Raw genomic sequence first — 18017 nt, 5'->3', positions numbered from 1 at the left:
GCATGACTGCATGCCGTTTATTACTCTCTCTCTTCTTCTCCTTTTCCTGTCTTTTCCTCACTCTCTTCTTTCTCTCCCTCTTTCTCTTTCTCTCCCCGTCTCTCCAGCAAAACGATAAAAGTCAGGATAATTGATGACGAAGAATACGAGAAGAACAAAAGCTTCTTTCTGGAGATCGGAGACCCTCAGCTCGTAGAGACCGATGAGAAGAGAGGTGGGAGGGCATGGCCTGCACCAGCAGAGGAATACACACTACACACACACATACACTCAACACCAGTCCACCCTCTGCTCTGGATCATCATCAGGATCAACTACAGGCCAAACTACACCATCAACAGCCCTCCGGCCCCCGCGTGTGCGCTTGTATCTCTGTGTGTGCGTGTGGGTTTGTGTGTATTTCATGCATGCATTATTCCAACCCCCCTCCTGTTGTCTTGTTTCTGCAGGAAGACGATAACAGTCAGGGTTCTCAATCGAGAGGAGTACCATAAGCAATGCAGCTTTTTCATAGAGCTACAGACGCCACTTTGGAGAAGGAGAGGATGGACAGTATACAGAGGTTTCTCTTCCTCTCAGTGTCTCAGCTTTGCTTTATTTGACTCCTCTTTCCCTCTGGGCAGAGTCTTACCCTCTGTTTCTCTCTGTAACTCCTGGTGTTTCTGTGCTATGTTATTAATCTAATGGTATTGCTTTGCTTTCGCTGATCATACTGTACAACTTCTCGCAAGATAACACGCATACATTACATTAAATTACTTGTTTTAATGTTAGTCATCAAAAAGTAACATAATTAAGAACCAGTTTGAAGTGGACAAGGGTAAATACTAATGCAAATAGAGGTGTCAACGCAAGGTTGGCAGTAATGTGAGGAAATGAAAGAAAAGTTTGTTTAAGCGATGGTCTTGACAGATCAGAATGATGTTTTGGAATACTTTGGTGGACTCTTGTCTTCAGATATATGTCAATTAATGCAATAATAACTCCTAATTTTTAGGAGCAATCGCATCAACCCATAAAAGGCAATCATTATGTTTAAATACTTGTAGTCAAATGCATATTAACATATTTGTGTCCTAATGGCAATATCAGTCTATGCTGTTGTATTGCAGTTTACACTGTAAAAATACGTTTATATTTGGTCATAGCTTGTGATTCATGGGTTTTTTCTGCATATCTCTGCTTTTTAAATTGCATTATGGGACCTCGACTTTTGCTCTGACAGTTTTACAGAGTAACTTCTATTGACATTTAGTCGATTGAATCAATATATCATCTGGATTGGCATGTAAATTGTTTGGTTATATTTACATATTATTTTTTTATGCAATATAAGCTTGATACTTAACATGTCAGTAAAACTGGCTCTGTTAAACTGCAGACTTAAATTTTCATTGGCAAGATCAAGGTACATAATGCAATTAACAAAATGTAAATAAATGGAAAATATATATACTTATATATTTTATAGAGAATATATATACAGTTGAAGTCAGAATTTTATTTTTTACCCCAATTTCTGTTTAACGGAGAGAACATTTTCTTAACACATTTCTAAGCATAATAGTTTTAATAACTCATTTCTAATAACTGATTTATTTTATCTTTGCCATGATGACAGTAAATAATATTTTACTAGATATTTTTCAAGACACTTCTATACAGCTTAAAGGGACATTTAAAGGCTTAACTAGGTTAATTAGGTTAGGCAGGATAGGGTAATTAGAAAAGTTATTGTATAATAATGGTTTGTTCTGTAGACTATGGAAAAAAATATATTAAATAGGCTAATAATTTTGACCTTAAAATGTTTTTAAAAATTAAAACCTGCTTTTATTTTAGGATATTTTTAGGATATTGATATTTTATGATAATATCAATATATTTTGTTTTTTTTTCACCTTTACATTGGATCGGGTAGTGGAGAATACAGTCAGGAAAGTATTAAGAGCAGAGAAAGAGGAAGGGCCGGCAAAGGACCTCGAGACGGGAATCGAACTAGGGTTGCCGTGAGCACCATGGTGCTATATGTCGGCACACTAAATTTCAGATACAAAAATACACATACATAAAATATTAAAAATTACACAAATTAAATAAATTAAAAATTACACAAGACATTCACATGATTCTTCCGCATATAAGACTTCAAAAGATTTTTAAAAATATTTAGAGATGGAATTGTTTCTAACATGATAATATTCTGCATTTTATACCATAATGTAGGGCCAAAGGAGGAAAACACTGTTTTACACACTCTCTAAGAACAGTTAAATGAAATTTATATGAATCTCGTGTACTATAATTGCAAGTATAGTATGATAAAACGTTATAAGATGGCAATTTACGCAATAATGCCCTAGCGGTGAATAGAAGCATATTCATTTTTCTCCTTGAGTGCAGGGAAAACCATCCAATCATTTTGTACAAAATACAATGATGGGTACATAAAGATGCATTCGTCACAAATCGTATTGCAGCGAGATATATACTGTCCAGCTTTTTTAACAGCAACAAGTTTGCATGCATATAAACTACATCTCCATAATAAATATGTATAATATTTTTATGTTTTTAATTTTTAATACATTTTAGCTTGAATTACAGTAAAAGGTAATATTGTGAAATATTATTCTTGTGACAAATACAATTTTTCAGCTTCATTACTCCAATCCTCAGTGTTAGTTAGGACTTTCAGAAAATATTCTGATATTATTCTGATATGCTGATAAATTATAATGAACATTTCCTGTTATTAATGTTGAAAATAATTGCTTAATGTTTTTGTTTAAACTGTGATGCTTTTTTATTCTCAGAATTCGTTTATGATTATGATGTTCAAAAGAACAAAATTATATCTGATATAGAATTATTTGATATGTCCATCTTCACTGTGCCTTTTGGCATACTTAAAAAAATGTATTACTTATTAATAATAACAATAGTAAATACTGAAATCAATATTTAGAATTGCAGTGTAGTATGCATTGTTTATATAGCACACAAATGCTTCAAAACACCAAAGACATTTAGATTTTTAATCATAGGATCCTCTAGTTTATAGTGATAATCATCTCTTACACAATCTCTGTGTGGTTTACCATATAGGGTTTGTTCAGGATACTCACTGCTTCAGAAAAAAAACCTTCAAAGTGAATTGTTTCATTTTGTTTCCTCGCAATAATCTCATAACTAGACACAAAGGAAATGTCCAAACACCATCAAATGAGTGCAGATGCTGGGCTGTAAATCATGAGGAGAGATTAGGGGAGCTAAAAAAGACTCAGAGCTCGAGATTGTGAGCCGTCTTCAAAGCCAGGCTTGTTCGAGTGTGTTTCATCTCACGTTTGGATAAACATTTATTTCTAGGAAGCAGAGCAGCTCGCTTTCCCAGCACTTCAGTGTTTTGATGTGTATCAAATGTTTTTTATCATATTTATATTTTACTCTTTGATATCAGCTTGGTTTTGGTTAATGCAGTATTTTAACCTCATTAATAAAATAAGAAAATGTAAGATAAAAAGAGATCCCGAGGTCAAAAATAGAGGAAAATAGTGGATAATTAGAGAGAAACATCAGGTAGAGTTGCAGCTGGATTTGGTTATGTGTTTTTGGAGAACATGTAACTGCTCATTCATACCATTTTCGTCAGCAATTAGCAACAACAAAAAAGCTGATTAAGCCACTCGGATGTGCGATGAATCATTTTCAAAATAATTAATAATCAAATCCATTTGCTTTTGATTAGCTTTGCTTCTAAGACATTCAAAAGTACCCTGGATGATTCAAAAGCTTCACAAGAGAAAGAAGGTTGTTTAATATCAAATAGACACTAGGGAGAAACAGGACAGCGAAATAGATGGTTGATGAAATGAATGAACGCATGACTGAATGGATTGTGTGTGTGCGTGATTTGCAGCATATGAAAATGATAGCTCTGTTTTCAACGACAAAACAAGGAAGCGAAAACCTCAGCCAATTATGTCAATATCAGGTGACACATGCACATAAACCTGACTCACAAACGTTCATAATCTTCATACTCATGCTAAATTTGGTTGCCAGTTCACCTTTTAGTGCTTAATTTTGTCCTATGCACACAGTTCAGTCAATCACAATGACAACCACATTCAACAACTAAATTTAATCGAGAAAAGTCAAACTTTACATGGCTTACACTCTTGTCGCCAAATTTTGCTAGGAAAGAATAGGGAAATAACTAGCCTAAAAAAAAACTTTACCTGCTTACATTTTAACTCTATGAAACTGCTTCATAAGTGAACATAAAGTGATGCAGCAACTTGCCAAAAATAAACAAATCATAATCCCACTACTGACGTTAAGGTGAAATCACCAACCATTACGAGTCTTTGTAATATAATTTGGGTCAACAATATTGTGCATCAAACGCAAAACATGTCAATGCATTATCATGGTTACCAAAGTCATCGCTATTCTTGGAGGAAGTCATTGTTTTGGCTGACTGGCTGCGGTAGTATGAAAGTATCACTAAACAGTTTATGAATTGGTAAAAAAATTGTGCGTCAAACCTGCTTCCATTCTTCCAGTTTACTGATGTTTCATTTTCCAACGCCTTTATGACGTTCACATTAAAATTCAAGAACAAAAAACAAAACAAACACTAAAAATTAATGTTTAAACTAAATAAAATCCACTTTCAAAAAATTGCTTACAGCAGTCGTGTTCATTAAACACACAAAAAAGGTAAATATAAATGTATGTGGCCAGATGTTTTTCAGTATTATTTTACTACAATATCTTACATATATTATATTTATATTTTATATTTTTAAAGGTCCCATGAAATTAAAATAAAATTTTTTTAGATGTAAGTATCAGTAAAAGTAAAAATCAGTAAAAGTAATCAGTCAAGCCAAAAATGGATCAATGGTTATTCACGTCACTTCACACTTCAGTTTCTCATCAAATCTTGACCAATCAAATGCTTTAATATCTGACATGCCCCGCCCCCTTCAAGACGCTTTTCATTTGATGCACTTGATCTCAGCCCCTCTCACTGGCAAAGCGGTGATAAAGCAAATCGCTATTGGCTGTTTTTTTTAAAGGGGAGGAGCTACACTACTATCTTCCCGTTTCGTTTTTGTCAGACATCGAATAAAAAAACGCATATTTCAAAGCATTTCACAAGACCTTTCAAATATATTTTAATATTTTCTATATTTTTCCTTAGAAAATCAAATTTCCTGCATTTGAATTTCGTATAAGGAATATTTGTAATATTGTTTTTTCTTATAGTTCTGTTATTTCTGGACAATTTTATAATGTATTTTTTTGGGGTTTTCACCTTATATGGACAGGACAGTTAAAAGCATTGACATGAAAGTGTGGGGAACCAAGAGAGGGGATGGATCGGCATAGGACCCCGAGGCTGGAATCGAACTCGGGTCACCATGAGTCAATGCACTAACCCCTACATTATTTGCGCCGACAATTTCTGTACAATTAGTGTGGTAATTCATCTGACAGACGGCAGAGTTTTAGTAGGACATCAGTCAAGCCTCTCCATCAAACTGTACGTTCCTCTTCAGTTTTCTCCAGCTAGTTATTAGTCTCTATTTTTGGCTATTCGATTCATCCTGACCAACCTCTTTGTTCAAATTTAGATTGTCCTGTCAGGCAATTGTCTTCTTTACAATTCTCTAGACAATTCTCAATTCTCTAGACTGAACACAGTGTTTGTGGATAAAATGATCTGCAATCTGAGACCAAAAGAGATGATTCGCTGTATGATTTGATCATCTCACAAATCAATAGACAAGTGTTGAAAACCTAGTGATTAACCAAAAAGGCGAAATTATTGTCTGAGAATAAAGATGAAGAGATTGCACTGCAACAGATGAACATAAAATATCAAGACAAAGACAAAGAAAAAGAGAGAGACTATTTAGGCTACAGGAGTGAGCAGCTCTGCCATTAATCTGCAGTGATTCCTATGCTGGAATCCTCCACTAATGCCTCAGAGTTCATTTGTGGCGGGAGATTTATTCGTTCCATTAGATATTTCATTGGTTTATGCAGCCGTGTCCTCCTGTGAGGCTCATGTTTGTGTTGAGCTTGGGAATATAGTCATCATAACATTGTTTTATGGCTGCTGCTGTTGTTGGTGTAGCGGTTTTGCCAGCCGAGCTGATGCGTTGAGAAGAAATATTAAATAAATAAGACCAATAGATAAAGTGATACTCTTCTTCCTGAAATCACCACAGTGCCACCCGTAGTCATTTTCATCTTCGTCTGTCAGGTGTGTTCTTATGTCTCCAATGTAACCTAATTGATTTCCTTTCCAATCCCCTTTGTCTTTAGGTCTGCTGCTGATTTTTCTTTGACCCTCTCATTTCATTGAATGTGTGTGAATGTGAGTGATTGATTGGGGTAAAGCCAGGGGTTACTTATACCACACACTCAGCCTGAATCCCACTGGGCTCATAGAAGCTTCATCGCTTGGAAAAAAAAATTGAAGGAAAAATCCTGCCCCTGACATATTTCTCATATACAGGGTCACAGTGATCTGTGTGTGTTTTATTATAAAAGTATGTATTATAAAATGGGCCCATGTTTCTAAATTTACCAACAAAGATCTGAGATTTTGACCTTTTAAAGGATTTTCCCTTGCAGAGCCAAATTCATTTGTTCTTTGCCGCTTTTTGACAGAAACTCTATTTACACAATCCAGTTGATCCAGAGAAACCAACTGATCCACAAGCACACTCTGGCTGATTTTTTTTATTACTGTTATTTTTAATGGTGGTTGGTTGGGTAGGTTCGTCTTCTACTCTCTGATTGGTGTATTTGTTTTCAGACGAGGAGAAGGAGGCGGTGAAAGAAGAGGAGGAGCCTCTGACAGGTGAAGAAGAGGAAGAACGCCGCATTGCTGAGATGGGAAAACCAATGCTTGGAGATCACCCCAGAGTGGAGGTTATCATCGAGGAGTCCTATGAATTTAAGGTTTGTTGTTATGGCTACATATTTCCCATTTAGGGGCAGTTCACATGGTATTAAACACCGTAAAAAATTAAATGATCAATGATGTACTGTTATTATCTGGTGATTATCCATGTTGGTTATCATCTGTTGCTGCAATGTCAGTTGGCCTTTAAAGTCACCATGAAATCAAAATATTATAAATGACTCATCTGCTCACATCATTTATTACATAAAAACATGTGCCCTCCTAATCTTTAATCAAAATAAGTATTCTTAGGATGACATGTTTATTGCATTAGTAAACAAATATGATTCAGTCAAATACTGATAAACAAAATAACTACCCAGATTTATTTATTTACTTATATAAGGTCACTCAAAAATGAACAAAATATTTAGCTGTAGTATTTACTCATCAATCAGTTGTCAGATTTAAACCAGTCTAAACCACCATCACTTCAACACAAAGAAGATATTTAGAAGAATGTTTCTGCAAAATAAAAAAACCTAAAACAAAATGAATATATATATGTATGTATGTATGTATGTATGTATGTATGTATATGTATGTATATCTATGTGTGTGTGTGTGTGTGTGTGTGTGTGTGTGTGTGTGTGTGTGCGTGCGTGTGTGTGTGTGTGTGTGTGTGTGTGTGTGTATACATACTGGTGTAAATTTACACATAGCAAATTATCACAATAAGTATAGTGTACCTTTTCAGAATCTTAAGGCAGTTATTGCTATTTAAGACATTAAAATGCTATTTCAGTTGTTATGCTTACACTCACCGGCCACTTTATTAGGTACACCTTACTAGTACCGGGTTGGACCCATTTTGCCTTCAGAACTGCCTTAATCCTCCGTGACATATATTCAACAAGCTACTGGAAATATTCTTCCGAGACTTTAGTCCATATTGACATGATACCATCCGAATGTCGCATCATAAATCGAGACTCATCAGACCAGGCAACGTTTTTCTAATCTTCTGTTGTCTAATTTTATTGAGCCTGTGTGAACTGTAGCCTCAGTTTCCTGTTCTTAGCTGACAGGAGTGCCCGGTGTGGTCTTCTGCTGCTGTAGCCCATCAAGGTTCTAGCCTCAAGGTTTAATGTGTTGTGCGTTCAGAGATGCTCATTTGCATACCTAAGTTGTCACGAGTAGCTATTTGAGTTGCCTTTCTATCAGCTTGAACCAGTTAGGCCATTCTCCTCGGGCATCAACAAGGCATTTGCGCCAATAGAACTGCCACTCACTGAATATTTTCTCTTTTTCTGACCTTTCTCTGTAAACCCTAGACATGGTTGTGCGTGAAAATCACAGTAGATGAGCAGTTTCTGAAATACTATATTAGTCCAATACTGTATTATAGCTGTTTCTGAAATACAATACACCAACAACCATGCCACATTAAAGTCACTTAAATCATCTTTCTTCCCCATTCTAATGCTCGGTTTGAACTGCAGCAGATCGTCTATCGTCTACATGCCTAAATGCATTGAGTTGCTGCCATGTGATTAACTGATTAGAAATTTGTGTTCAAGAGCAGTTGGACAGGTGTACCTGATAAAGTGGCCGGCGAGTGTATATTTAATTGTGTATATTTCCTCCTTCCTTGTAGTTGTATAATTACTAGCAAAAAATTCAATTTAGTTTTGTCAATGACTTTCATTGACAATAGTTGCTAGTATTTACCCGTTCCTCACACTGAGTTACTAGATCACTTATTTTACTTTATACAGGTCAGATACAGTATGAATCAGAATATATCATGTCAAGATGCCAGTTTTTTTATGTAAAATAAGTTTTCTTTTTGTTCCTGGTAGAAACAAGACACCCTCATTCTGTCAGGGAAGTTCAAGGATCTTAAACATTGGCATATCATCGGTCGCCTCCACACACTTCAGGACGATGCACATGTATACGCATGCACTTTAGCCCACACACACTTGCCACGCTGAGACATACACACACACACTCTGATCCCACACACACTTCACAGTAGGGCAGACCCGAGAGCAGTCAGAAGCACTCGATGAACGGTGGTCCGCCTCGTCTGAAGTGTGTTTATGTTTGTTTGTTCCTCATCTCAGTTGCACTGGGCAGTAATGAAGCGGTCATCCGTTCTCTTTGTTAGCTCTCTCTGTTTCCTCCACAGAACACCGTTGATAAGCTGATTAAAAAGACAAACTTGGCTCTTCTGGTTGGCACCAACAGCTGGAGGGACCAGTTTATTGAGGCCATCACGGTCAGCGCTGGTGAGTATCTCGGATTGTGAGTGTGGAGCACTTTTTTTCTGTTATAGGTACATTTTTTTGTCAAGGACTGATGTTTAGGACAGCGTTTAGCTCAAACCTGCATTAATTCACCTGCCTGAGAGGTTTAAGTAATTCTCTAGAGTTTGATTAGCCGTTTGAAGTGTGTTTAATTAGGTTTGAACCTCTCCAGGAGCAGGATCAGACATTCCCAAGTTATATCGATTGCATCAAATGTTTTGTTGTTTATGGTTTCCACTTGAAATGTCAAAAGCATTTATACTTTGGTACTATTTTCTAAAACAAAACAATTTTTTGAACGCTAACACAAGTTGCCTATCCAACAACCAACGGTGAAAACCTATGTAGTAATTAAAGGAGGGGTGTTCACACTGTGGGTTGGCAACTTGGGTGTTTGATAAGATTTATTCTTTTTAGAAGATTTATTTTAGATTGACCTGATCCAGAAGAAAAATTCTTTAGTGAATCATACATCCAGTAATTTCCAGATAGTACTATATACTTTTAGTAGATATTAAAACAAGACACTGGTTTCATGGGATGTTTGGGTTGTCAATAGTTGTTTAGGATTTGCTGCATCACACCTCATTCAGTGTGGACATTATTATAGATTCTAATGGAGTCTTGCTGTAGATGTGGCATAATACCATGTCCTATAGTCAAGACCTTAAGTATGAACTATATTGGGTTTGAAACTTATTTTCTGATGCAAATGTACTACTTATGTAGTTTTGTCGTTGTTATGGTAACTGCCATCATCTTTGGATCACTTTAATGCCATTCCTCTCCTGTGCCCTCATGGGATAGTAAAGTGTTCATCGAATGCACATTTAAGAATCCTGGTAGCAAGTCATCTGGGTACTTTTTCAAGTGTTACTCACTGCTGAGCCACATGGGCAGAGCTGAGCTCCAGCAAAGAGGACCTTAAGGCCCCGTTTACACTTATATGTTTTCGTTTTAAAACGCATAAGTTTTGCTACCGTCCACACTACCCCGGAGTTTTTGAGCTCTAATAACTAAACTTTTTGGTAACGCTGAAGAGGCCGTTTTGGTTTTAAAATGCTGCTGCTTTATGTTAGTGTGGATGGGGGAAAACAGAGACATCTGAAAATGGAGGCATGGCTGCAGACATTCGAGCATTTAATTGGGGCTTTTTCTCAATATTAAATAGCCTACACAAAGTTCAGTCCGTCCGATGTGTACAGCTCTCACCTGGGGTTTTGTGCTCAAAGCACCTGCTGACTGCCTTGAGCTCAGACACGCACATATGCTGTAACGCATGCCAGACTGAGTGTGTGGTCATGTGATGTGCGTTTTCAGTGGTGTAGTGTGGACGGAGAGCTGTTCAGAAATGCTAGATGAAACGCCAGTGAGGACGTGGATCGTTTTCATTTTAAAACGCCATTTTTAAACTAAAATGTATAAGTGAAAACGGGGCCTGAGTTACGTCTTTTACTTGCTGCACTTCTTCTACAAGTGATGTCACTAGAGGTTGGGGTTAGGGCCGGAGTAGATGTGCGTGTTAAAACAGCTTATGGGAGGAGGAGGTGGAGCTCAGCTCCACCCAAGTGGCTCTGCACCAAGCATCCTTTAGTTTTTGCCTAATATTAAATCAATAAATTCGAATGTACTACTCAACTTATGTAATGTTTTCTATTAATGTAGTATGTAAGCGTGCAGATTTAGATGCAAGGTTAAAAGTTAAAAGTGTGTTTTTGCAGCAGATGCCATAGAACAAACATTTTTGTTCCCCAAAGATCCTTTTACTAAACAGTTCAATTTTGTGTAAAGAAACCTGTTGAAAAAGAAAATAAGCAAGAGTGAGTGAGATTTTTCTTCAGGCGGACACTGGAATTGAAGATATTTTGTAGTTGAAACATTGGTCCTCTGCGATGTCTAAATGCAAGTTAAAGGGTATCTTCACTTTGAGAGTGAAAAAATGCATTCAGCCAAAACAAAAGAAATTCCTATGGCTCCTGACAATACATTAAGTACGTTTACATGGACACCAATAATTTGATTCTAATGTGATTAAGCAGTACTCTGATTAATTTTTAATTAATTTAATCCCGTTTAGGTCATAATCGAACTAAAGAGAAATGGAATTAAGACATGTGGAGTATGCTGATTTTAGTCGCATTATTGAAGTGCAGAACAGACATGTAAACACCTTAATCTAACTATTACCGTCTTGTAGGACTTTTTTTTTGCGACAAGATAGTCCACGCACACACATATATGTGTGTGCGCACAGCTGTTTGACACTGCACCTACCGAGTCAGTGCAGACCACAGACACTTGCATCGTGAAATGCGGAGGTTTTTTTCTTCCATTCAGCATGCGGTATGAACTTCCATTAAAACAACACTTTCAGCAGTTCATAGTTGCATCCAATATCTCGTTTGTCACAGGGGGGCATGCATGAAATGTTCCCGAATGAAAGTGCCAAACTGCAGTTCAAGTTGACAAATTAAAAATGAAACACCTAAAATTACATGAAACTCCGGAGGAAATGTGGATAGCGTGGTGATGCAATGACATTATTCTAATTATGTGCTATAACATGTAAAACGGGATCATGAAAGGAACATTCAAAAAGCAACTCATGTAAACACCTAAATCTTATTATTGTTTTAATTAGATTAAGGCAAATAATTCAATTACTGATGTCCATGTAAACGTAGTCAATGAGGTCTTGTGAAGCCTGATTTTTGACTGGTTTATAAAAAAAACTGAACATCATTTACAACAATATTACCTTTTATCCACAGTTTCTACACACAGTCCTTGAGCGTGTTCATATATCATTTTCTGTCTCATAATACTATACATGTGAGCAGGCACTATTTGTTTACAGTGTAAAGAGAATTCTGTGTACGTTGTATTGTTATGTGACAGGTAGCGTGCGCTTTTAAAATATGCCTTTAAGAGTAATATGTGTAAATCTAACCCTGCTGTAGTTTTTACAGCCTCGTCTCACTTTGACACTTACAGCTGTGCAAAGAAAGTAGATGAAGGCAAAGAGAAAAACGAGAGAGGGGATTTTTTTTGGTTTGTTTTCTCTGAAGTAATTAGCACTCGCAGCACGACCTCAGAGAGACTGATGATCATAGAGACTGCAGCTACAACCGTGTGTGTGTGTGTGTGTATGTGTGTGTGTGTGTGTGGATCAGGTGTGGGGACTTAGTGATTCACACATGAACACCTCTCAGTGTGCCAATTTGTGCTCTGGGGCAAAGCAAGGTTAAAAGCCTCTGTGTATGTGTATGTGTGTGTGTTGCTCTATTTGCTGTCAGAACTGACCTGTAATCACCAGTACACTACTGCTAGGCATAGACTGCTGTAACACTAAAGCCCCATTCACAGCAGGAATAACTAAAAAGATAAAGATGTAATTTAAACAGTTGTTCTAGATTTAAAGGAATAAATAAAATATAGAGTTAATGAACAATAAAACATTGAATGGCAATTGGAATTTGTCCTGTTTCAAAGAGGCTAAGCATTTCATTCATTCATTCATTCATTTTCTTATTGGCTTAGTCCCTTTATTAATCTGGGGTCGCCACAGTGGAATGAACCGCCAACTTATCCAGCATATGTTTTACACATGCACATCCATCTGCAACCCATCACTGGGAAACACCCATACACTCCCATTCACACACATACACTATGGCCAATTTAGCTTACCCAATTCACCTATAGCACATGTCTTTGGACTTGTGGGGGAAACCGGAGCATGCAAAGGAACCCACGCAAACACTGGGAGAACATGCAAACTCCACACAGAAATGCAAACTGACAAACTGACACAGCCGAGGCTCGAACCAGCGACCTTCTTGCTATGAGGCGATCCTGCTACCCACTGCGCCACCGTGATGCCACGTAAGCATTTAAAACAGACAAATACAACTAATAAAGTTATTGTTGTAGCCATTATTCTTGTTGTGAAGATCAATATTTCATTCAAAAATGCACATTCTCTGTTAATATACTCACCCTGACTTTATTTTTTCATCTGCTTTTAAAAGATCCTTTATGATTCTGAAAATTTAAGTCAATGGCTGTCGACACTTTTAGGGCTCTATTTTAATGATCTAGGTTAAAGTCGAACTATAGTTAAGTCTAAAGCGCATGGCACAAAAGCATTAAGGGCATGTCCGAATCCACTTTTGCTATTTTAAGGACGGTAAAATATGCTCTGCACACAGCGCATGGTCTAACAGGGTTGTTCTCTTAATGGGTTATGGGTGTTTTATTATCAGAGTCTCATCTCCCATTCCCTTTAAGAGTCTGTTGCATCTCGTCGTTGCGCATTTGCTTTTTACTTGGCGGACTTTGTAAGAGGAAAAACTGAATGGAAAAACTGAATACTTTACTAGCGAGAAAACAGTGAAACAAACCTATGCACTAGGATAAACAATGAATTTACTTTCTTTTTAGTTAACGTTTACTCTTTACTTTACTCTTTTACTTTCTTGGAGTAAGGAAACATTTGTTATACGCACTCCACTGAAGGCATCCATTAGCATACATATTTAATTTTGTTTGTTAAGCACAAAGATTTGTTTCAAAACTATTTCTAAATTCAGTTCTAATTTCCAGCAAATGAATAAATGAACAATAATAAGGAAGTTTGAGTTATATCCAAATACACGTCCTATTTTTATGCACCATATGGTGATCCAGACGTCTCCAAAACAGATGGACAAATCTAAACTTGTTTTTATTAAAGGGCACCTAGGTTACTCCTTTTTTCAGATTTAATAGTCTTTTGTGTCTCTAGAATGTGTCTGTAAAGTTTCTGCTTAAAACACCCATCAGATTATTTATTATACCTTTTATAAGTTTCTATTTTATACATTTTAGCATCGGGTAGCGTTTTTGTTGTACTGCGCCTTTAAGGCTAGTCCTCCCCGCCCACCGTTTCTACGTGCCTTTCAGCGTGCCTTAATCTCCTCCCTTGGCTGCCTCAGACAATAGACAGACTTAAAGGAAGAAGATCTCACGTCGCGTTTGTGAGAAATACTACAGTAAGAACTTTACCAATGAGTATTTGAAGCACTTGTTGTGGAGTTGCAGCAATGAGTCACACACAATGTAATTACAAAGTTCATGTACACACACAGATACACGCTTTGCCCTCTTTTTGCACGCAAATGTGACAGGAAACAGGTTAATCTCCACTCCTGTATGGATATCTGTTATTGTGCAAAATAAACCTGATTTAACGACCACAAACCAGGACTGAAGCATCTTCTTTTATAATTGTTCTGACACGTGGCTGTGCTGATGAAGTAAATCGCTGAAGTAAATCGCTGTAATTAATTACACACATGTGCTCTGTTTTAAAACATTTTAAACATGTAAAACTTACTCTTGATCATATTTGATGATGATTGATGATCCTAGCGAACTGAACAGAGCTTTTATTCCCGGTTGCTTTGCGCTCGTCCTCTCTTGTTGATATGATTATACACGTGACTACTGGGACATGTTAATACGCAGTTGTCAATCAATTCGGTGGGAGCAGGGACCGCACTCCTACGTCAAGTTGCGGTCGATCTGAAAACCGCTCCAAATGGTCCACCATTTTTATGCTGTCAAATTGAAAAAAAAAAGGACTGGGTGTGTTTATATCACCCCAATATGATGGTCTATACTCTATACATACACATATGTCTGTCCAAACAGCTTGAAAAAATTTTCACCATAGATGCCCTTTAAAACAAACATAAATATTAATATAATAAATAATACTGCTAAAAATAATAACATTATACAAATGCAAATTGTCATGGATAAACTGAAAATAGTCCCCCGGACATGAAGAAGGCATGGAGGTAGTGTTTTTTATATTTATGTAGTAAATAATAGTAAATGTAGTAAATCATTTTTTTCATATGTAGATATTTATGTATTTCTGTACATTGTGTGTGTTAAGTGTTTGAACTTGCATAGGCACTGAGCTGGACTTTAGACCTGCTTTTACTTGGTCAACGGCGCAGTCTATTTTAGTTTCTCAGAATAGCAACGCACCAACAATGCACCTTAACACACCACCTTTATGGACAGGAACACCCATGAGTCCACAAAGTGGCACAAATGGATTTGCTATTAAAACAGTGTGGTGCAAACGGGAAAATTAGGGTTGCGTTGGTCTGACAATAGCAACAAATCGCACTAAACACATCTTGCACCTTATTGCACCGGGTGTATGATAGGGCCCATAGAGTTACTTAACAATAAAACATTGGATGCCACTTAGTATTTGTCCTGCTTCAAATAGCTTAAACATTTAAAGTAGACAAAGTTATTGTTGTTATTATAGCCACTAGATCAATATTTCACTCAAAAATAAAGATTCTCTGTTTAAATACTCACTCACCCTGACTTGATTTCTTCATCTGTTTTTAACAGAACCTTTATGATTCAAAAAATGTAAGTCAATGGCTGCCGACACTTTTAGAGTCAGAAAAACATATGCAGGCAAAACAAAACTAACACATTTGGTTCCTGACAATACATTGCCTTAAGGAATGGAAAAAAAAAACATTATTTACAACATTATGCATTTTAATGTGTCAGGCCAGGTTTGCACTTCGGTGCACACGTCATACGCTAATGTTATGATTATTATTTCATTGTGTTTTTGTTATTTTTGGATCATGTACGTTCAATCTTCTAAAAGGCAGTCTGAATGTCCTACCAAACTTGCATTCATGAATTCTTAACTGATATCATTGATAGATGACAAATAGAAAACTTTTTTATCCAATTCCGCTGAGGAAAGAACACAGATTTTTTTCCATGACATTTTATCAGGACACGTAGACGCACATGCATACATATACACAAAAGTACACAGATAGAGACAAATAAGCGGAAAAGGTCTGCAGCTAATGGCAGTAAATTGAAGAGTTGCGAGTTTAAAAGCTTTGCTAAATGTCAGCCTCTGCAGCTCAGCGAGATGATTTATATTGAAAGATAAGAAGAGAGTCAACACAGCATGAGTTTGTGTGTGTGTGGAAGTTTACTTATCTATAGATTGGGCAAATAATTGTCCCCATGTGACACAACCTCCCATTTGATATATCTGGGGACTTCCTGTTTTGGGGAAAATGGCTCATAAAGTATTTTATTTCTATAAATAATTAATAATAAATAAACAGACAAAAATGAAAGGGAAGCAGAAAATAGAAATGTTATCTTTGCAGCTAACATATATACTGTTGAAGTCAGAATTATTGTCCCCCGTTTGAATTTTTTTTTTCTGTTTTATATATTTCCCAAAATATGTTTAACAGAGCAAATTTTCACAGTATGTCTGATAATATTTTCTCCTCTGGAGAAAGTCTTATTTATTTTGTTTCGGCCAGAATAAAAGCAGTTTTTAATTTTTTATGAACCATTTTAAGGTCAAAATTATTAGCCCCTTTAAGCTATATATTTTTTCGACCTATAGAACAAACGGTTGTTATACAATAGCTAGCCTAATTACCCTAACCTGCCTAGTTAACCTAATTAACCTAGTTAAGCCTTTAAATGTCACTTTAAGCTGTAGAGAAGTGCCTTGAAAAATATCTAGTATCTATTATTTACTATCATGGCAAAGATAAAATAAATCAGTTATTAGAAATGAGTTATTAAAACTATTATGTTTAGAAATGTGTTGAAAAATCTTCTCTCTGCTAAACAGAAATTGGGGGAAAAAATAAACTGGGGGACTAATAATTCAAGAGGGCTAATAAATCTGACTTCAACTGTATGTTTTGGTTATGAAATTTTTTGCCCTGGTTGAGCCGATCCAGGTTTTAAAATTTGATCAACTCAAGGTATTAACAAGGTATCTGATCTCTATGATGAAGGATACTTTATAACCTTTGAAGAAATTAAGAAAAAAAATGACTTATTCTAATATTTGCAATTGCGTAGATTTATTATGTCAAAACAAGATCACCAATTGGCTGAACCCCCTCTTTCTATTTTGGAAAATATTACACTTGACTGTTTAAAAGGTAGAGGCCAATTATCTGTTTTACATAAACAGTTGGTGGACAAATCAAAAGAGTCATTTAATGACAGACTTCAAGCTTGGCAGTTTGACCTGCAGGCTGATATAACTGAGGAAGAGTGGCAAGAAGCTTGTCTCAAAGCCCAAACTCAGACAACAAGCACTCATTTTAGATTGCTTCAATATAAATAACAAAGTAGACAGTATATAACTCCAATTAAGTTGCATCATTTTAACCCAAATATCCCTGATCCATGCTATATATGCTGTGTATGTGTGTGCGTGTGCGTGCGTGCATGCGTGCGTGAGTGAGTGAGTGCGTGAGTGATTCCTAGTACTGGGTTGTGGCTGGAAGGGCATCTGCTGTGTAAATATATGCCAGACTAGTTGGTCTAGAGACGAAGGAAAATGAATGAATAATAAAAATTTCAAAAACACATACGATTACAAAAAAAAAAAAAAATGAATGTAAATACGGAGTTAAAATGTAATCCAATCTGGCCAACACCCATACAAGCACCAACAATCCATCTCTATAAAACTTCATTCATTAATTTTCTTTTCGGCTTAGTCCCTTTATTAATCAGGGGTCGCCACTGTGGAATGAATTGCCAACTTATCCATGTTTTGCGCAGCGGATGCCCTTCCAGATGCAACCCATCACTTGGAAACACCCATACACTCTCATTATTCACACACTCGCACACTACGGACAATTTAGCTTTACCCAATTCACCTATACCGCATGTCTTTGGACTGTGGA

At 36.5% G+C, this 18017-nt stretch overlaps 1 protein-coding gene across 4 annotated transcripts in view; it reads left to right on the top strand.

Annotated features, from left to right (window-relative positions):
• slc8a1b (solute carrier family 8 member 1b) overlaps positions 1–18017 on the top strand; it is a 136301-nt gene that overhangs the window by 97183 nt on the left and 21101 nt on the right. For 2 of the 4 annotated variants that reach the window (XM_056476672.1, XM_056476671.1), the window contains exons 3-5: positions 450–562; positions 6839–6984; positions 9123–9222. In XM_056476672.1, the coding sequence (XP_056332647.1) occupies positions 450–562; positions 6839–6984; positions 9123–9222 (359 nt within the window). Of the gene's footprint in view, positions 1–107; positions 215–449; positions 563–6838; positions 6985–9122; positions 9223–18017 lie in introns of all 4 variants that reach the window. The other 2 variants (XM_056476673.1, XM_056476674.1) reach the window with 2 other exon arrangements.

This window comes from Danio aesculapii, chromosome 17 (assembly GCF_903798145.1).
Source record: "Danio aesculapii chromosome 17, fDanAes4.1, whole genome shotgun sequence".
Taxonomy (NCBI): domain Eukaryota; kingdom Metazoa; phylum Chordata; class Actinopteri; order Cypriniformes; family Danionidae; genus Danio; species Danio aesculapii.
This window is presented reverse-complemented; position numbering and strand designations above follow the sequence as displayed.